Source organism: Cardiocondyla obscurior, linkage group LG25 (genome assembly GCF_019399895.1).
Source record: "Cardiocondyla obscurior isolate alpha-2009 linkage group LG25, Cobs3.1, whole genome shotgun sequence".
NCBI classification, from domain to species: domain Eukaryota; kingdom Metazoa; phylum Arthropoda; class Insecta; order Hymenoptera; family Formicidae; genus Cardiocondyla; species Cardiocondyla obscurior.
The window spans coordinates 1676311-1694960 of NC_091888.1; the positions used below are offsets into that span (position 1 = coordinate 1676311).

An 18650-nucleotide genomic window follows, 5' to 3' on the forward strand; every position below is an offset into this window, starting at 1 on the left:
TGTGCCTGCCGCTTGACCTATTTCACGATCACGATCACCGCGAAACGCAATGCACAGTACAACACACAAATGCGCTAGGAATTTGTAAAGGGTCTCAGACATTTAATAATAATGAGCCATATGCTCCTCGGGAGTAACGCCATGCGATAAATCTCGGAAAAAATAAGAATTATGCTAATGTTAATGCTGACACAACTGTGCTAATATAACTAATATCAGATTAAATGATATTCTAATATAATTAATTACGTTACGCAACTGCTACGATCTTCCGAAGATATCAGCGTTTAATATTGGTATAAGAAATTATATTTGCTTCTCGCTAAACTAGTTTTCGCAGGAAGCTACACTTAATACAAGTAATACAATCTAAATTAAAATACGTCTTAATTAAACTTATTTCTAAACTGCCTATTATTATTCCTTTTTTTTTAACAACAAAACTTCGACGGTAGAAACGCACTATTAACGTGAATCTAATATTAAATAATGAATGTATAAAATTGGAGGAAAAATTTACGCAGCGACTAATTGATCGTTTGAAATTAAATATGTAGAATATGGAAATAACCGACGGATGTGCATAGCGCGTGAACTCACGGCGGAACTTTTCGTTCGCCGCTTTAACCTAATTTTTGTCCAGACATTCACATTCCGCGATTAATTAAGGCAAATGGACGCGCGAGCGAGGAAGTTGTAGCGAAGGGACGCACGAATGCTCGACAAAGCCGAGGTCGCGAGTTTTCGTCTCCGCGCGACGAACGGCGGCACGAAGTATCCTCGCCAGAATGCAAATGATCAATTAACCAGTTGTAAATCACTACAGCATGCCGGGCGGAGGCTTTATCTAGCCCCGCTGCCAGTGCCTGACCGGCCTAATGACCGGCACCGGTCTCTTCCATCCTATTTTCACATGCTCCCCGCGATCCCGGCTATATGAAATGCACTAAAATGAATGAACGGCCGGGAGGCATTTATTTTTATTTCGCTCTTAATACGATCTCCGTCTCCGCGAATAACGCTTTGTTACCGGCTGGTTTATTATTCATCTCACTTCGCTATATTGCACTTTATGACAATTATGTTTTTTTTTTATATTTTTTTTATTATCTGTTTTTTTTTTCTTCCCTCGCATGGTCTTGTTATTACATTAATATCGAGCGGTGCTACGTATTTCGGAGCCTCGATCCACCTAAGTGAATTCCGTTTCTCCAAATAAACCTTGTTTCATCAAGCGAAATGTTTCGTATAACATTACACCGCGTAATACATGATAATAGCGGCACTTACTATTATTAAACTGATATTCCGTATGTTATATATCAGCTCGCCCTGTCCGTTTACTGTTATCTCTGCTCATCTTTTTCTCTTTTTTTTTTTTTTTTTTTTTCACCCCTCATTGAGGATACTTGTTATCCAGACCACGTCCGTCGGAGAACCTTTCGAAAGTTGAATCTACGCCCATGGGACGCACCCAAATGTATTAAGCAGCCTCCGGTTTCCTGGTTTTCTTGTGATTAACATTTGGAACGGAAAAGATAGTCTGAATTAATAATTGAAATCTGCTTTCGGGACTAAAAATATTACGGCAACGTCGAGCTTCGTGTGCCAATTGATAATGAGAAATTACCTTCTCGCGTGAATCATTTTTGATATTACAAATGCTGTGCTCGTTACTATATATGTAAAGGTGTGTATGTACTTAGCTAACGAACAACGAACGCGAACATTTAGAAACATATCAAGCACTAAAAAATAATACACCAACGACACACATAATCGACAAATATTCGTGGTCGCTGTGTTCGTTCGGTGCTCGTTCGTTAAATACATTCACACTTTAAGACGGGATAGTCCGAACGTTTATTTAAGTGATAATCAGAACGGGAATTTATCGATAAAATATTCAAAGGGGAAGGACTTTTTTTTTTTCTTTTTCAAATCAGAATCACATGTTCTCCATTTGGTCAGCAAATCACGTTTATCTTGAAAATCCAATCTTGCCATACCTTATCTAAAATGAATGGCGTGCGGGTTCGGTTCACGATGGCGAGCCCAATCAAAAGCTGGCGCTGTCACTGCAAAATGTGCGCAAGATACGTAGCCCGGCGTGCATGTAATCCTGTGTCGTGCGGTATTCGGGTTATCCTCAATACCACGTGGAAGATAGCCGCAGAATCTCGCGGGAATTTAATTTACACTTGGCAGATGGATGGTACTTCGCGTACGAATGCGGACCGCAGCCGTTCTAGCCGAATGTGACAAACGTTCGTATTTACAGCTCGCATTTCGCTCATCGGACATTCCCGCTCGTAACACTTTACTATTAAATGCAGCTCAAAGATAATTATAAAAGCTGACGTTTCTTTAACGATTCGCGCCGGGGTGTTCGGTTAGACATAGCAACGTGCAAAATGCATTTGCGAATAATTTAACGGTTACTTGATATTAATATATATGTTAATAAAGTCCATTTTTATTTTAAATAAAAGCTGAGCGCGTATATCAGAAATTATAACAAGATGTTGTTCTGTACAAAATGTGGTGCCCCAAATACATCTCATATGAGTCGACGCGAAGCCGAGATCATGGCCAAGAAATTTAATGGGCTAGAGGGAGAGACAGCCTGCGATAGGGGCGGCGGCGCTTCTGACAAAAGCTCTAATGACGTACGATAGTAACCTTCGTGAGGCGCGCGATACATATTCCGGGTGATATGCATATTTAGTACCGTTCTATAATCTTCTCCGTAGAAATGCACGGGGCACTCTGCCAAATCAACGAAATTGAATCGGAAGGGAATTTTTAGGCGAAGCGCTTTATTACGTTATTATGTTTCACAATGTCGAGGTGGCTCTCTCGCCACTCGTTCCGTATTTCCAGCTGAGTTGAGGGCAAACTTTCTTGATTAGAATATCGCGCATTTATTGCAGTCATTCGCATCCGAATTGTGTTCATTTATTACAGTTGTTGCAGTTAGAGTTGTCCCCGATCTTTTGACAACAATGCTCAACAAATACCGCGGCACGATATTATAACGGATCGGAACACCGTATATTTAACTTAATTTAACAACACCGCGCGAAATAATTTGATTCCCAACAATTACGATCCCCGTACCGCCGTAGTTGTAATCGTTGAAGCGATAAACAGCGATACAATTTAAAATTTAAATTGCCAGCCGGGCAATTTAAATCTTAAATTAATTCACGCCTCGTTACTCTCGGTCTTTCATCGTTGACTCGAAATCTTACTAGCACCCTTAGAAACATGACGCTCGTATATTTCTATTGTCCACCACTGGGTTCCTCAAATCGGTCAGATCGACCGCGTGGCACCGGTTCGATTTGCATTATTGTACGTTAGGTCGCGTGTCGCGGGCGCTCCCGGCCACCTACTTGCCGCTGCATCGGGTGCTGAATTCCTTTCTTTCCCCCCCCCCCCTCGCGGACGCTGCCTTCCTTCTTTTATGTCCTCAAGTAGCCTGAATTGACGATAAGCATCGCATGTTGTGGCACGAATATTTATAGAAGCGAATTTTGCATTTTTATTCTGATTATGCCCATCGCGCGGGCCGGCCAAGTGCCGATTGTTGCGTGCCGGCGTGTCGGCGAGTATGTACGTTTAAGGGATGAAGCGGGAAAGGGGTAAGATGGAGCGCGAGGGCGGGAATCGCGAAGACGGAATATCGTGATACGCGGCATCGAAAGTCCTCCGCGGTAATTGCATTTCTTAACGTCAGTGCCGGTGTTACTTCCTCCCCTAATAATGCCGTATACTAACGCGCCCCGTCCGCTTAAAATTACGCCCGCCGGCGGTTCCTCGCGGGGTGAAAATCAATAATGAACCGTAATAACGGCGCCGTTATTGTTAGCGGCGTGTAAACGCGAATGACGCAACATGCACATTTCGCGTCTCCGTTAGCCGTGCCACGCGTGCAGAGTAATATATACGGATACGATATTCGACCCCCCTCGAAGACAGTTTCTTCATTTTTCATACGCCAAGTACACGTATGTACCACTATTGAATTATTCATTATGTTAAGTATTTTTGGTCCTGATAGCTGGAAGACGGAGAACTTTCCGAGCCAAACCTCCGTTCAAGACCTCGGGACCAAGCATAATTATTTCGCCGTTTCGACTTGTTGATTACGACGCGCTAGGCGATGTAGAGGCAGAACGAATAATTCCGTCCATAAAATTTGCATTCGTTATTTCTTTATTTAATTTAACATTAATTGGTAAATTAATTTTAACTGTTTCGCATTCATTTAACAAGTATTATTTTTCCTTTTATTAAAATTAAATTGTTTGGTAGATCGAAAGTGAATGACGTCTCTCTTACTTTAAACGAAACATTCTCTCAAATGTAATTTATATCGTAAACATGTTACTAGGCCACGTTCTCTCAGAGAATATTATTTTTAATGTTCGTACTAATATATCACGGAGTTTGTCGTTGAACGTGTTTGCGACTATCTATGATTTTATTTCTCCAGAAATGAAAGCGCAGTCTGAAAGAATAGATCAGAGATACGTCAGCGCGGCTTTCGGACTGAAGCCAAATCTATGGAGAAAGGCATATGTCAGCGGAATATATCTAAAATGAATTCCGCACCGGTCTTATAACAAGTCTATTTTAGTTCGGCGCTTCTTTGTGCCGTTTATTTTTATCTTAATATTTGAGTGTTAATAAAGTGTTTAAAAAATTCTCAAAGAGTAACATGTAATCGCATGGCAAAATTAAACGCGGCATAAAATACTATATGTTTAATAATTTTTATATAAATTTAATTCTTTTTTTGTTTAATTTTTAGGAAATCGCCGCCATCCTAATCAGTTTTCAGAGGCACGCCGAATGGCAGAGTCGGGAGGTAAAAGTACGACCACGAAGTGGTTCAATGTTACTGTACTCGAGGAAGAAAGTACGCTACCGGCGGGACGGTTATTGCTGGAAGAAAAGAAAAGATGGAAAGACTACACGAGAGGATCACATGAAACTAAAGGTAACTTGATAGACAAAAGAAAAAAGAGCCGAATATTTTAATTATTTAAAATGTCAAAGTTTACAATCTACGGTTTCAAAGTTTATCAAAAATTTATTATTAAAATTTAGCGAAAAAAAGTTTTTAAGAAATAAATTAATAAATAGCAAATTTTAATATCTCTTTAATTACAGGTTCAAGGAGTCGAGTGCATCTACGGCTGTTACGTGCACTCGGCGATCCTCCCGACGTTTCATCGCCGGTGTTACTGGCTTTTGCAAAACCCGGACGTTGTTCTCGTCCATTATTTGAACGTCCCTTATCCGGACGGTGATGCGAAGCTTGCGGCCCTACCACCTTGCCTCGCGTTGCCGCCAGACAAGAAGGAGTGGACGCGAGACGAGCTAGCGTCGCAATTAAGGCCCATGTTCCTCGGTGGAGATGACGATCCGAACAATCCTCATCTCACGCAGCACTCGAACCATCCCGTCGACATGATAGTCTCTCAGCTGCTCGATAGGCAGAGGGCATCCTCCACTTCCTCTACTAGCAGCACTCAACTCGCACCTAGGAGACTTACGCCCGACAATCAGGTATTGTATGAAAGTTCGTCTCATAATACTTAAAAATTGTTTAATAAGCAATTTATATAATGCTTAAAAATATTATTCATTGCGATACTTCGTAATTTTTTAGTGCGTTATTTTTATAATGTTATTATTTAACGCGGTCGCAGAATTAAATCAATTTTAGCTATATACAACCACTTGAAACAGGTCTCTTCGACAACGGGAGGTCAACAACAATCAACGACGGCGGCTCCCGCTCCCCGCGTGTACTCAAGACATTCCCATTCCACTCAGAGTCAACAGCCGGCTCCTTTAGTTTTAAGTTTACAACAAATTCAAGGCGGTGGTGGTCTTCTGATACTTAACAGTCAACCATATCATCATCAGCAGCAATCACAGCAGCAGCAGTCACAACAGCAGCAGCCGCAGCCGCAGCCGCAACAACAGCAGCAGCCTCAACAACAGCAGCAACAGCAGCAGCAGCAACAACAGCAGCCGCAGAGTCAGCAGGTGGAAATGCAACAGGTCACAGAGCAACAAATTGTACCGCAGACCAGTGTCGATCGAGAACAGCAAACGCAGCAGGAAATCGATGCACAAGAGAGTATGGACCGATCTGCTGTGCAATCTTTGCCGATGGGAAGTTCCGGTTCCGAGGTGACCGATTTTGCGGAGACTCTAGATTTGAGTCAGGAAGACATTCAGAGGACACTTTCAGCCAACATGGTGCCCCCGTCGCCGTCGCCTTCGCCGGCGGACAACAGCATGATCAATCCGATGGATTTTATCGATTCATCGGACGACGTGCTGGTGAATCTGGACGCGTTTGACGTGTTCGGTGATCTGCCAGAGCTGCATGACTTCGAGGCCGAGCAGACGAAGCACGAGGAACAGCGAAGTGGTCCCGAAAACGACGTCGGATGTCATCCTGGTACAACCGTCCATATTGCAGAATATAGTCCCGAGTGGAGTTACACCGAGGGTGGTGTAAAGGTGTGTGAAAGAAATATTTGCAGCAAATATTTTTATGAATTGTTTATTATACAGATAAAATATGTCTATGTAATAAATAATTAATAATATATAATTTTAGGTATTAGTTGCTGGTCCGTGGACCGGCGGTAGTGGTTCCCAGTCGTATTCGGTACTTTTCGACGCGGAACCGGTCGAAGCATGTCTCGTGCAACCAGGTGTATTGCGCTGTCGATGTCCCGCGCACGCACCAGGAATAGCGTCCCTCCAGGTGGCCTGTGACGGTTTCGTCGTATCCGATAGCGTTGCCTTCGAATATCGTAGAGCCCCGACGAGCGAACCTAGCCCAGAAAAAGCTTTGCTGGACCGTCTTGCCGACGTCGAAGCTCGTCTGCAGGGTCCTGGTCCACCATCACCCGCAGCTCATCTGGAAGAGCGACTGGTTGCTTATTGCCAGGTATTTAAAAACCTCGGCACTTTTAATATTATGAAAATTTTAAATAAAATAATTTTAATTTTAATAAAAAAAATTGTAGCGTAAATAATTCTTATTATTTCTTAATATTCAAGGATGCTGTTGTCCGTCCTTGGCGAACTGGAGCGGAACCTCTTCAATCCGGTGGGCCTACTCTCTTGCATCTGGCGGCCGGATTGGGATACTCCAGATTAGCCTGTGCTCTTCTTCACTGGAGAGCAGAAAATCCTAGTAGCGTTTTGGATGCCGAGGTCGATGCTCTGAGGCAAGATAGCGCCGGCCTTACACCACTTGCATGGGCTTGTGCGGCAGGGCACGCCGACACCGCCAGAATTCTTTACAGGTGTGAAAATATTTTTATTAAGACAATATTATTCGTATAATATTATTAATTAAATTATTATTAATTAAATTATACGAAATTGTGAAAAAAATTATAACAGATTTACATACTTACGCCTTTCGTAGCTCGCAATTGCTCCATTCCACGAATATATCGATTATTAATTAAATTGATTTTTAATAAGTACTTGTTAACTCTGCCTCCATAGATGGAATGCTATGGCACTACGCGTGAGGGACTGTCAGAATAGAACAGCGACCGAGCTGGCCGCGGAGAACGGTCATACGGCGATCGCCGAAGAACTGAATCAGCTCGAAACCCGAAGGCAAGACGAGAGGCTTTTCTTGCGACCCGCCAGCCCTAGCCCTAGGCGGCCATCTCAAGACAGCGGTCTCGATCTGGCGTTGTGTTAGTCTCGTTTGCTATTATATACTGCCCTCTCTTTCGTACTACACGCACACACATTCACGTATCTAATACACGTATAGTTACACCTTACCCCTTGCCGATTAGCCCCCTCAGCGCTATTATATTTTCCCTCGTTTAGTTTATAAAAATCGTAGAGTCACAAAAAAAAAAGGCCGTAAACTATGCGAGCGTAATAAATTAGGCAACGTAATAGCATTAAGTGGGGTTTATCGAAAAATACACAGGTGGCTCACCGCTGCTGGACAACATGGAGTTGTTGCAAGAAGATGAGTCGTCGTTAGGCCTCAGCGAACAGGGAATGGAGAGCGCTCCGACCCCTCAGGAAACCGTAGGTCCGTACCTTCCTCGTTTCCTCTTCTATTTGTCTGTCTGTCTGCCTGTCTGTTTGTAAAAACTATCCGTAATTCTCTGTCTGTTTTCTGTGACACATTACCGATAGAAATGAATCGGCTAGACGTGCTATCACAATAATCACGTGGACTGCGAATTTTGTAGAGATCCTAGCTAAAACTACGTTCGCCTCCCTTGTTCGCAGACACACACACACACGCACACACGACATACATACACTTTTCACACAGACACGTACACATACATATGTATAGCAGTGTTCTCTTTCTCTCTCTATCTCTCTGTGTTCGTACGAGACGTCCGGACTCGATCATCGGCTCCGCTGCCTTTCTAACTCCTTTAACCTCTTGCAGCTTGAACAAAATTGATGTTGCTTGGCCTTCGTAACTGGTGTTAAATGAATTGCTGTGTAACATTTACATTTTCCTAGATACTATCTACTACCGGCTGTCGAAGCTTAATATCGAACAGTGTCTGTATACAATTTTTTAACAATAGCATAAAAATTAAATTATCACCTGGACAGACGTGCGATCTGTCCAGTCGGTTAACGGTGGAGGTATCTCGGCTGGCTATCATCCTGCGAAAATCAGTAGGAAAGCGTCGCGTTCACCAGTGACTTGTCTGATTCTTCGTGCTGTCCATTCGTGTTGTAGCGGCGCACTTGATGTTAAATATTTTATCTGACATTGCGACAGCATCTCGATGCATCGTAGAACACGTTCACGGCTTTTAAACTTCGGTGTTGTGATCGATGTGATTTCCGGCGGTCTGCCACCACGAAGTTTTCGAATTTGGCTAGGGTGGTGATTCCTTTTTATAGGGGAGGAAGACGCGACGGTGCTGACATTGGCAGAGCAAATTATAGCAGCGCTACCAGAAAGGATCAAGAGGGCGGAGGGTGAGTCTCCGTCTTCTTCCTCGCCACCACCACCAACGGCGCCTCTGTCACCTCTGGAAGACGCTCTCATGGAACAAATGGTGAGAACGCCACGCTCGCTATCGTAATTGATAAGCATACCGTCGCGGGTCTCCTAAACTCCTTTATCTTAATCTCAACTTTAATTCCAAAGCGGATTAAATACAGATAAGAAATTGCGAATAATTAATTGAAACGTTGAAAACTTCCCTGCGCGCGACATAATCTTTCGGCGGATACAATCGGAGAAATAGCAAACATTAGCAGTTCAGTTTTGAATCATAATTAGGAGCGAAACTTTGCCGGGATTGAAGTTCCGACAAATGGAACTTTGAAGTTACTCTCACAGAGCTCCATTTACATACTAATCGTTCTGCTTGCAGCCTCTCGACTCTGGGGAGTTGTTCGACTCGTATCGCGACTGCAGCGGCGGCGCCGCTTCAGTTTCGGATGCCGACGCCGAAGCCAGTCCCTCGAGTCCCTCCAGCAGTTGCTTGACGCCGGACTCGCCATCACCGCCGCCCACCACCGCCGATTTCTGCGAGTTTCTACAGCTGCAGTTGCAGCTGGACGGCAACGGTAACACTCACAGCGGTCAATACTACACGTCGAACGGCGGTGGCGAGCGCAAATTAAACGGTATGCTCAGTTCCGCGGCCATCGGTATCGGAAACGGTGACGGCAGCGAGGCAGATTTAAGCAGACTAACGCTGTCCGATCGTGAGCAAAGAGAGCTTTATCACGCCGCTAGGATGATCCAGAAAGCGTACAGAAATTACAAGGGTCGGCAGAGGCAAGAAGAAGCTGAAAGACACGCCGCCGTTCTGATTCAACAGTATTATCGTCGTCACAAACAGTACGCTTATCACAGGTAATTTTTCTATCGTTTTACGTTAATTTTATATTTATTATATAGAATTATATATATATATATATATATATATATATATATATATATATATATATATATAATATTATATCTATTACGAATATTTTATTCGATTCGCGCGTTTCTCCCTCCTTTCGTCGTAAGGTTTCGCATGTCCCGTCGCGCTTACTCCGACTTCGGAAGTTTTAAGTACGAAATGAATCACTCGATGTCGGGCTACAATGATACTAACTACTTTACGCGAACGCATGCGACGTTTAGATACAGATCTCACGGGTTTATGCGGGCACGTGTTATCAGTTTGAACTCAAGGTTGTTAAGTATGACAGATCATTATCTCGCATCGTGCAGACATCGCCAAATTGCTCTGAACTTAGAAAGTTAAATTTCCATCGATATTCCGCTGTTCGCGGGGGGTTGCGGGATACGTCTTAATAAGGGACAATTAATAACCGGAGGGACAAGACGTACCATTGTGGGCCGACTTAACGACCTCCGACTGAATTAGACTGATGCCACCAAAGTTCAACTCATGTACCCCTCACCCTCCTTCTCTCTCTCTCTTTCTCTTTCTCTAAGCGAACTTTTAATTGGCATCGTAAATAATTCGGAAACTTTGCGGATTTCCATGCCTTCGTTACGGTGGCCTGAATACAGAATTAAGTTGGCATTAAATTAATACGACTTTTGCGTTGTCGGAGATCGGTATTCTCCGCCGTCTCTCCCGCGCGCATTCATAGAGATATATACGTAGCGATTTGAACTTTCCATTGTAATGCTCCTGAAATTAGTGATAATCTGAGTATATATTATCATCGTGAAATCTTCGCGAGAGACGCGAGTTTCGCGGGCGATAGTTGAGAGGCATCAAGGGAGATGCGGCCGATTCCCGATTACCGTTTGTCGCGAAATAAAGATCCGAGTGTATCAATTTAATGACAGAATTTTTATTTCTCTTTTTCGCGAGAATTTCTTATCCTTTATCGTCTTTTTATATCGTTCTAAAACTTTTATACGCCCGCAATTACTTCGGGGTTTATTGCGAGCCGTCTCTCTCGTGCGATGATTCTATTGTCGAATTTGATCCTGAAGTAGGACTATAAGGCCGTGCCTTTTATTGCAGGCAAGCCACGAAGGCGGCATTGGTGATTCAGAACAACTATCGAAATTATCGCGCGCGGCCGGGCTCGGCCAGCGCGAGGCAGCAGGCGGTTCATCAGCAGGCGGCTCATCAGGCAGCGAGGAAGATCCAGCAGTTCATGCGGCAATCCAAAATCAAGTAAGTAGCTCCGTACGTGTGCTTGCGTGTGTGTGGGAGCGTGTGTGCGCGTGTGTGTGTGCGTGCGTGTGTGTACAGTGCTGCATTTCCTGTTGCAACGATGTGCACGCACATTAGTTAACGTAGTAGAGACTTCTTGTTAGCGCACAAGTGGCTTTTTATTGTACTGAAAAACAAAAACGACAAAGTGTAAAAGTTCTAAAGTCTCCCTCTTCTGTGTGTCACTAATGCAGCTTGTCGTGGGACGATTCACGACCGGTAAGTAAAGATCTCTTAGTAGAACGACTTGTCTCTCTTTCTCTCTTTTTTCTATTTTTTTTTCTTTTTATCTTTCTTTTTTTCTTTTTTTTTTCTTTCTTTTTTTTTCCTTTTTTCTCCTTTTTTTTTTCCTTCCGATTTGCATCTTATTTCGCGATACCAATTAACGAGTTACATGTTCATATACCGGAAGCTATATTCACATATTTCACGATGCTTTATGTTTATTGTTTGAATGTCTCGGTATATACCTTGTGCCTTTCTACAACAAATTCGTGTATATGTTGCTCAACGACGTAGAATTAGCTAATTGCTCGCTAATTACCTTGCCGAACTTGTGGGCGGATGCATCGAGTATATTGCATGCTAATTAAAAAGTTCTATAATTTATACATTTGCTAATTTATAAATACTAGATGCTACACAAAGCGCGTGGTTCGTGCGCGTTATTTATCCTAAAAATGCTGTTTTACATTTAATAAGTTTTGGCAATTAATTACGGATAAACGAATTTTTACATAGTATTTGAGCATCTCTCTTTAAATATAATTTTAATATACATTCGGACATCAATTACATTTATTAGAAAGAAAATAGTTTAAGTAATTAATTGCGATACCAAGTGACACCAATGAATTCGATTTCATCTAACACGGCTTTTTTAAAGATAGAAATATATCTCGTTGTACAATTATCATTTATACGCACACGCGAAACAGTATTAAAGCAATATTGTTCCGAATGAATTAATATTGCTCGTCGACAAGTTGTTGCTAAATGTTTAAACGAACGTCTGTGCTTGCCTTCCGGTATACTTTGCTTCGAATTATTCGCTGTGTGCACTTATGCAGAGCGATGCGTTTTCTTATGTAAAACGTTTTGTTCTGTCTCGAATCAGACTGCAGAACGCCAAGGTCGTCGTAAACGGGAGCGGGAGGCCGCCAGCGGTCACTTCACGAGCGGCTGCTGTCCTCCAAAGCTCGCCCTTATCTAGCCCAGGGGCCAGCCTAGTAGCCGTCAGCCCGGTGGTCACCTAGTTGGTTGTCAGTCCAACGGTACACGGTGCAGCGGTGACAACTCGATAGTGAAATAACACGGGCGGTGGTGAGAGCCGTTGGTGAGCGACGTCCCGGTCGGTCGTCGCGACGCTCTGAGGGAGTATTCGAGGTTGTTAACGACGAGTATAACCACTACGAGAGAGGGTACCAGACGTACGACACGGATGATATACGATTTTGTTCTCTGCGTCTCTGATTTGCGTACCCGACGGTTAACTAGCGTCAAATCTTATCTACCTTTCGATTTTTTCGTCCCCTCACATCACCGTTGAGTTTAAAACCACGTCTCATCCCCAACCGCTCGTTCTTTTCGCTTGGTATCTTACCGCTATCACCCTTCACGCACCCTGCATTCTCCTCGAGCAAATATTAAAGTAGCAGAAAATAGCCGAACCTATCGTAAGTGGGTATCGTAAGTGGGTTCACTGAGAATCTATACGAGACCGACCGACTGAAGAAAGCTTCTAGAGTTTTACCTTTCGCTTAATATGTAAGGTGTATATAACTAGCGTGTCTCTTCAAGAGTACGAGATGCCGCTTGGTCCGACGCATACGTTGATTCCTTGCTACACTGCGACAACATCGAAGTTGACGAGCCGTTCCCGTGATACTTTATCAAATCTTTGTGTGCACCGAGCTGAATCGCACAAAATCGTTGTCGCTTTCGTAGGTTCAAATAGTTTGCGAATTTACTGTTGGCAGATTTTTTCTCGCGGCATCGCAGGTCTTTTCAAAACGAAAATACTTCTTCAAAACGAGGCTTTTTATAAGAATAAATATGCTTTTCCTTTGATGACACTGGTCGACAGATTTAAAATCTTCTTAAAAAGAGCGCATTAATTTATCGAATGTTTACACATTACCGAAAATTATTAATAAATCAAATGCAACGTCTACTTTTAAATACAATTTATGTCGAATTTACAAAAAAATTTATAAGTTTGGTTCCCCAATTCTTTAAATTTTAAAAATAAAAAAAAAGAATTCTGTAAAAGTTATTTAAAATGTTATTTTATCTGAAGAGGTTCTGTCGATTTTTGTCATCGATGTCGTAACTACTTGCATCGTAATTTTGCCATTTTCAACAACACGGAGTATTTATATAAAGATTATAATCTCGTATAATCTTACTTGCATAGGGAACAATTAATGTACTTTATTTTTTATCTATTTTTATTAATTTTTGTTTCTAAATTTATAATTTTTAATTATTAAAGCATTGAAAGCAATTCTAGTCTACTTAGGCGAAATCATTACAAACAGAAAGGATAGCAATTGTGTGTATGTGCAAAGAAAAAGCGAAAAAGAAAAGTAGCCTTGACAAAGAAGACTTGTGTAAAGTCTTTGCGTTTCAACATTTTAGGGGGTCGTTCAGTATTTTTATTTGCACGTTGAATTTCAGATTTAACTGACGCTAATAGGTAATTGACGAATGAATGAGCGATCAAAATATGAAGGAACAATGTGAAATAATGCAATGAGCTACAATTTAACGATAGGTAGAGTGAGTACCGAAAATGTCGAAAGACAAAAATTAAATTTTAACTACGAATATGAACGCAGTTAGAATATGAATGCAGTTAACGTTTCACAGGATTAGACTTTCTTATTTTAATCGATTTTATTGTCTGTACGTTTTTTCTATATTTTTACAAGAGACGTAGTTAAATTTAATTGATAGGCGAAGCTGGGCACCCCATTCTTATCATTCAGCGCAAATCTGATAGTGCAGCATCGAGAATCCACTGTACATAATTATATTTAGATGAGACATTATTGTTACATAACAGACAGAAACGATCTCTTTCGCGTACCATATTCGTTTTATTTAAGAGACGCAAAGTTAACAGCAACAACAGAAAAATAAGGTTTATACTTTAATTTTAGAAAATTTTAGAGAAAACGAGAAAAGAGAGAAAGAGAGAGAGAGAAAGAGTGAGAGAGAGAAAAAAAAAGAGAGAAATAGAGCGAAGTGCGAGCGAAAGGAATTATTAAGGAAGAATTAAAAGAAAAAAAAAAATAATAATAATAAAAATAAAACGGGCCCTTCGTCCAAAGGGCGCAATTTCATCCACGGGCTGTGCTAGTCACAGTATAATCAACTTCGTAGAGTTACTTTTTAGAACGTAAGCTAGTCGATTACACATTGTTACAAAAAACTACCTACCGTTTCTCTCTCCGATAGGGGATTTTTTAAAAGGTTCTCTAGCGTAATGATATAATTAGCGGTTAAATTAAGGGCGTAGTTGATTGCGGACGCGCGCGACCGCGCGCGCGCGATTGCACGGCGCGCGAAGGGCGTGATTGTCCTCGGCGTTCAAAAGTTTTGATCGGGTGGACAAACGTCTATTGTGATAAATTAATGGTGATCCAAGAAAGTATTTCCGCGCAAACGGGGAGGCAAAGGGGGAGACGGAGATGAAAAATCCACGTGTCTCCGACGTACGTCTCCCGTGTACGCACGCGGGGGCTCTCGCTGAGGTATGAAGGGAGGAGAGACAAAGAGATAGAGACAGACAGACCAGAGGGACGGGAGAGCTGAGAGATGACCGGCGAGCCGACATTACGCCGTGCGGGATCTGTCGGGGGAGTAATGTGTCGATACCGCGCGTCGTAAGTGCAAAATAAAGGGGTGCTGCGGATTTTCGAGTTACCGAGTTTCATCGAGACAGAGCAAATCAACCCATATCGACCCTCTCCCCTCGGGGTGTGTTTCGCAGACTCACAGCGGGTTGTGAGCCATGACGGAACGACGTAATTGCGGAGCGCGAGGCGGGGTATTACCTACAATATATATATTGTACACATGAGTCAATTCCAACGAGCATTTTCATGCCATTAAGCTTAAAGAGTTATTAGTTATTAAAAGGGAAAGCGAGGCGTGCGCGGAAAGCGAGAGGGAAGTCGGGATGGACAGTAGGCGGAGGGAAAGGAATGAAGGGAAAGAGATAACAAATTCTTACACTCTTTTAATCATTGTTAATTAATTAAAATAATCACGATCCTATCGAAATACTTAAAAAAAAAAATGAGTAAAATAATAATTATTATATACACAAAAAAAAAACTATTATTATATATATTCATATTTTTGCTTATTACATATTTAAGAATCTAATTAAACGAGAGCTAGCGATTATAAACGTAGCGGGCACGAGAGGTGTTGACGATGACGACGACGATGATAATGAAATAAAGTCTCAAGTTAGGGATATAATTCTAGTTAGGCTTGTCGTTATGCGTGGCAATCAGGTACCGTATTTAAAAGATAATGACGGCACGAGCGCGGTTTCGGCGGAAAGATTAAATTCTCGGTGCAATCACACGTAAGGACGGGCCGCCGTCGGTTTTCACTGGGATTTTTCCGCTAGACAAGTCGAATATAATATTTTTTACCCGCGGAACGACGGACAGGGAACAGCCGATGCCGCGCGAAGATTTCCAAAGTCCCGCCGTTGTTCCACATTCATTACATAATTAATTAACCACGTACATCGAGAGCAAAGCTGGGTGGAAGCTCGTTCATTAGGTCAAAGGCTGAGAGATGGACGGGAAAAGAGAAGGCGGAGGAAGGAGGTGTAGGAGGAGGTGGTGGTTACTGAGAAAAAGAATAATCTTAATTAAAAAGACATCGCTAGGGTAGGCGCTTCGATGAATACATAAACTTTAAAAGTCATTTATAATACAAATTATTCTCAAAATATAAAGAAGTTTAATAAGTAAAGGAGGAAAAAAAAAAGGTTTTTAAATTCTACGTAAGGAAGCCAAGAAGTCAAAGACGACTAGATGATAGGAGCCGCATGGCCTAACTGCTGCCACTTTAATTAATTAAATAAATAATTATAACTTTATTACTCAATTAATCTCGATACAACAAATGCGAAATAATGAGAAAAAAAAAAGAAAAAAAAGAAAGAAACCTATAAACACACTCTATCTCCATGCCACTTTTCAAACTACTCTCTAGATGCAAAGACGAATCAGTAGGTATATTAATAGCGGACTATTAAATGCAAGATTAAAACTAACAGGAATTAATTCTTCTCCTTAAAATAAAATTAAAAAAAAAAAAAAAAAAAAAATTCGGAAAATACAATCGAGATTCGCGCTATAGATTCGAGATATTTCCAATTGTCCATTTTCTCCAGAATCGCACGAGACACACGCGCGTTTATTCGAGTCCGTACGGTTTCCGTTGTCGCGAGCCCGCCGGAATCTCGCTGCGTACCTATCGCGGAATCGTGTTTCGAGAATCGCATACACCCCCCCGAAATCACGAGGACACGAAGGGGCGAGTTCCGACGCCGCGAATCGGAATTACGCTTCGGTATCTCGGAAAAGTATCGCGGCTTCCGACGGCCGCGATCGCCGAGGCGGAAGCAGTTTTCGCCGCGGCTCGGGCATCGCCGATATATATTATCTCTCGCGGAAACTCTTGCGTATATTTTTTAAAAAAAATTGAAGAAAACGAAAAAAGAAGGACCGGCGCGCGGTGACGGGGCACGGCGGGGGCGCGGGCTCGCGATCGCGCGAACACGCGGCGCCCGGCGCGCGTTGCACGCGTTCACGATGTCGAAAGGGTCGAAACGATCGGGCCGGTTTAGCCGAATCGCACAGACGCCGGATACACCAAGGGGCACACAGAATTAAACGGACACGGTAATTACACAAGGTACCATAGAGACACGAAGAATTACAAAGACCCAGAGGATACGTTGTTCCTTCGTCGCGACGGTCACTTTGTACCTGCTTGCTGCCTGCCTGATCCTATACACAACACCCCCAGTCTCGCGTGGCGGCGTTAACATACCATAGAAACACACGGAAGACGTAAAAAAATTAACACGTATACGTACACACACACACATACATACACACATGAAACATACACAGCCTTTTTATTCCGCTCGACGATTGATAACGTCCAAGCATGTCGCGTGTACTTTCGTTGTGATAATCCGACGCGTTGCGAAAATCATTTCTTCGCGTACACACGTCGAGAACCGAGCTGATTTGCGCCATTTGTTGTTCAGTCCCTTTCGTCGAGTTTTTCGCGATAGGGAAAAGGAAAGAAAGGAAACGAGAGAATGAGAGCGAGATTGTGAGAAAGCGCGCGGGGGAGGTAAAAAGGATGGGAAATAGTGAGAATGAGCACGATTTTCCCGGAATGTTGATGATGGTTTCGACGGCTGTTTCGACATCAATCCACTCGTGGTGTTTTCCGCGTTTCGAAATCCGGACGATTGCGTAGGACTTGGATTCTCTCTCTCTTGCTGCGTAATCGCCCGGCGAGAAATTGAGTACTCGAAATCGAGTATCCGAAAATCGAGTGCCCGAGATCAGAGGATTTCGAAACGAGAACGACGCGCGAATGTGGTACGTACGTGCTAGATTTTACTAGCGGAAACGAATAACGGTAAAGGCTCCATCTCTTGTAATATTTTTATTATCGCAAGCGTAATATATAATATATATGTATATATATATATAATTATATATATAAATTATATATATAAATTATATATATAAATATATAAATATATATAATTAAATTATATTATTAAATAAAGGAATTATGCCACTGTTTATTATTTATTGACTAACGTTCGACTAATATTGTAAATAATAACGAAAATATTTTATCTATATTTCCGATCTCCGGGGGGGCGCCGGGCGGGGGTGGCGTATTATCTCTTGTCCGCCTTTGCGGCGATTATTAACGATCGCCGTTTCGCCCGCCCCTCTATTGTTACACCATTTCATCACATTGCATTTAATAAATTATATATTTATTGACTCACACTTACTTTTCACTTGCCCTACTCACCTTTTCGCCTAGCTCACCCTTTTTCCCGGTCTCCTGCTTCTCTCCTTGTGAATCTTCTTCAAGCGTTTGGACACTATCGATCTTAGATTATTATCTCGTTAATAATTTCAAAAATACTTTGAAACGATACGAATAAAATGCTGTAATAAAGTGTTCGGTAAACTGTGGGAAAGAACTGTATACTTTAAAGAAATTATATAGAAAATTAGAGGTACAAAGTGCTAGATTACGTTGTGAGTAATTGCCGTAATTGATGGTAGTAAAATATTTCGAAAGCCGACTTAATCCGATTGC

The 18650-nt window shown here is 42.2% G+C and overlaps 1 protein-coding gene across 6 annotated transcripts in view; it reads left to right on the plus strand.

Moving 5' to 3' along the window:
* Camta (Calmodulin-binding transcription activator) overlaps positions 1–16611 on the plus strand; it is a 47037-nt gene extending 30426 nt beyond the window's left edge. For 3 of the 6 annotated variants that reach the window (XM_070672361.1, XM_070672364.1, XM_070672367.1), the window contains 11 exons: positions 4820–5008; positions 5182–5580; positions 5764–6549; positions 6650–6985; positions 7099–7346; positions 7555–7754; positions 8000–8107; positions 8950–9107; positions 9429–9916; positions 11058–11213; positions 11447–12508. In XM_070672361.1, the coding sequence (XP_070528462.1) occupies positions 4820–5008; positions 5182–5580; positions 5764–6549; positions 6650–6985; positions 7099–7346; positions 7555–7754; positions 8000–8107; positions 8950–9107; positions 9429–9916; positions 11058–11213; positions 11447–11771 (3393 nt within the window). In that variant the 3' untranslated portion in view covers positions 11772–12508. Of the gene's footprint in view, positions 1–4819; positions 5009–5181; positions 5581–5763; positions 6550–6649; positions 6986–7098; positions 7347–7554; positions 7755–7999; positions 8108–8949; positions 9108–9428; positions 9917–11057; positions 11214–11446 lie in introns of all 6 variants that reach the window. The other 3 variants (XM_070672366.1, XM_070672363.1, XM_070672362.1) reach the window with 3 other exon arrangements.
* Positions 16612–18650: the final 2039 nt, after the last annotated feature.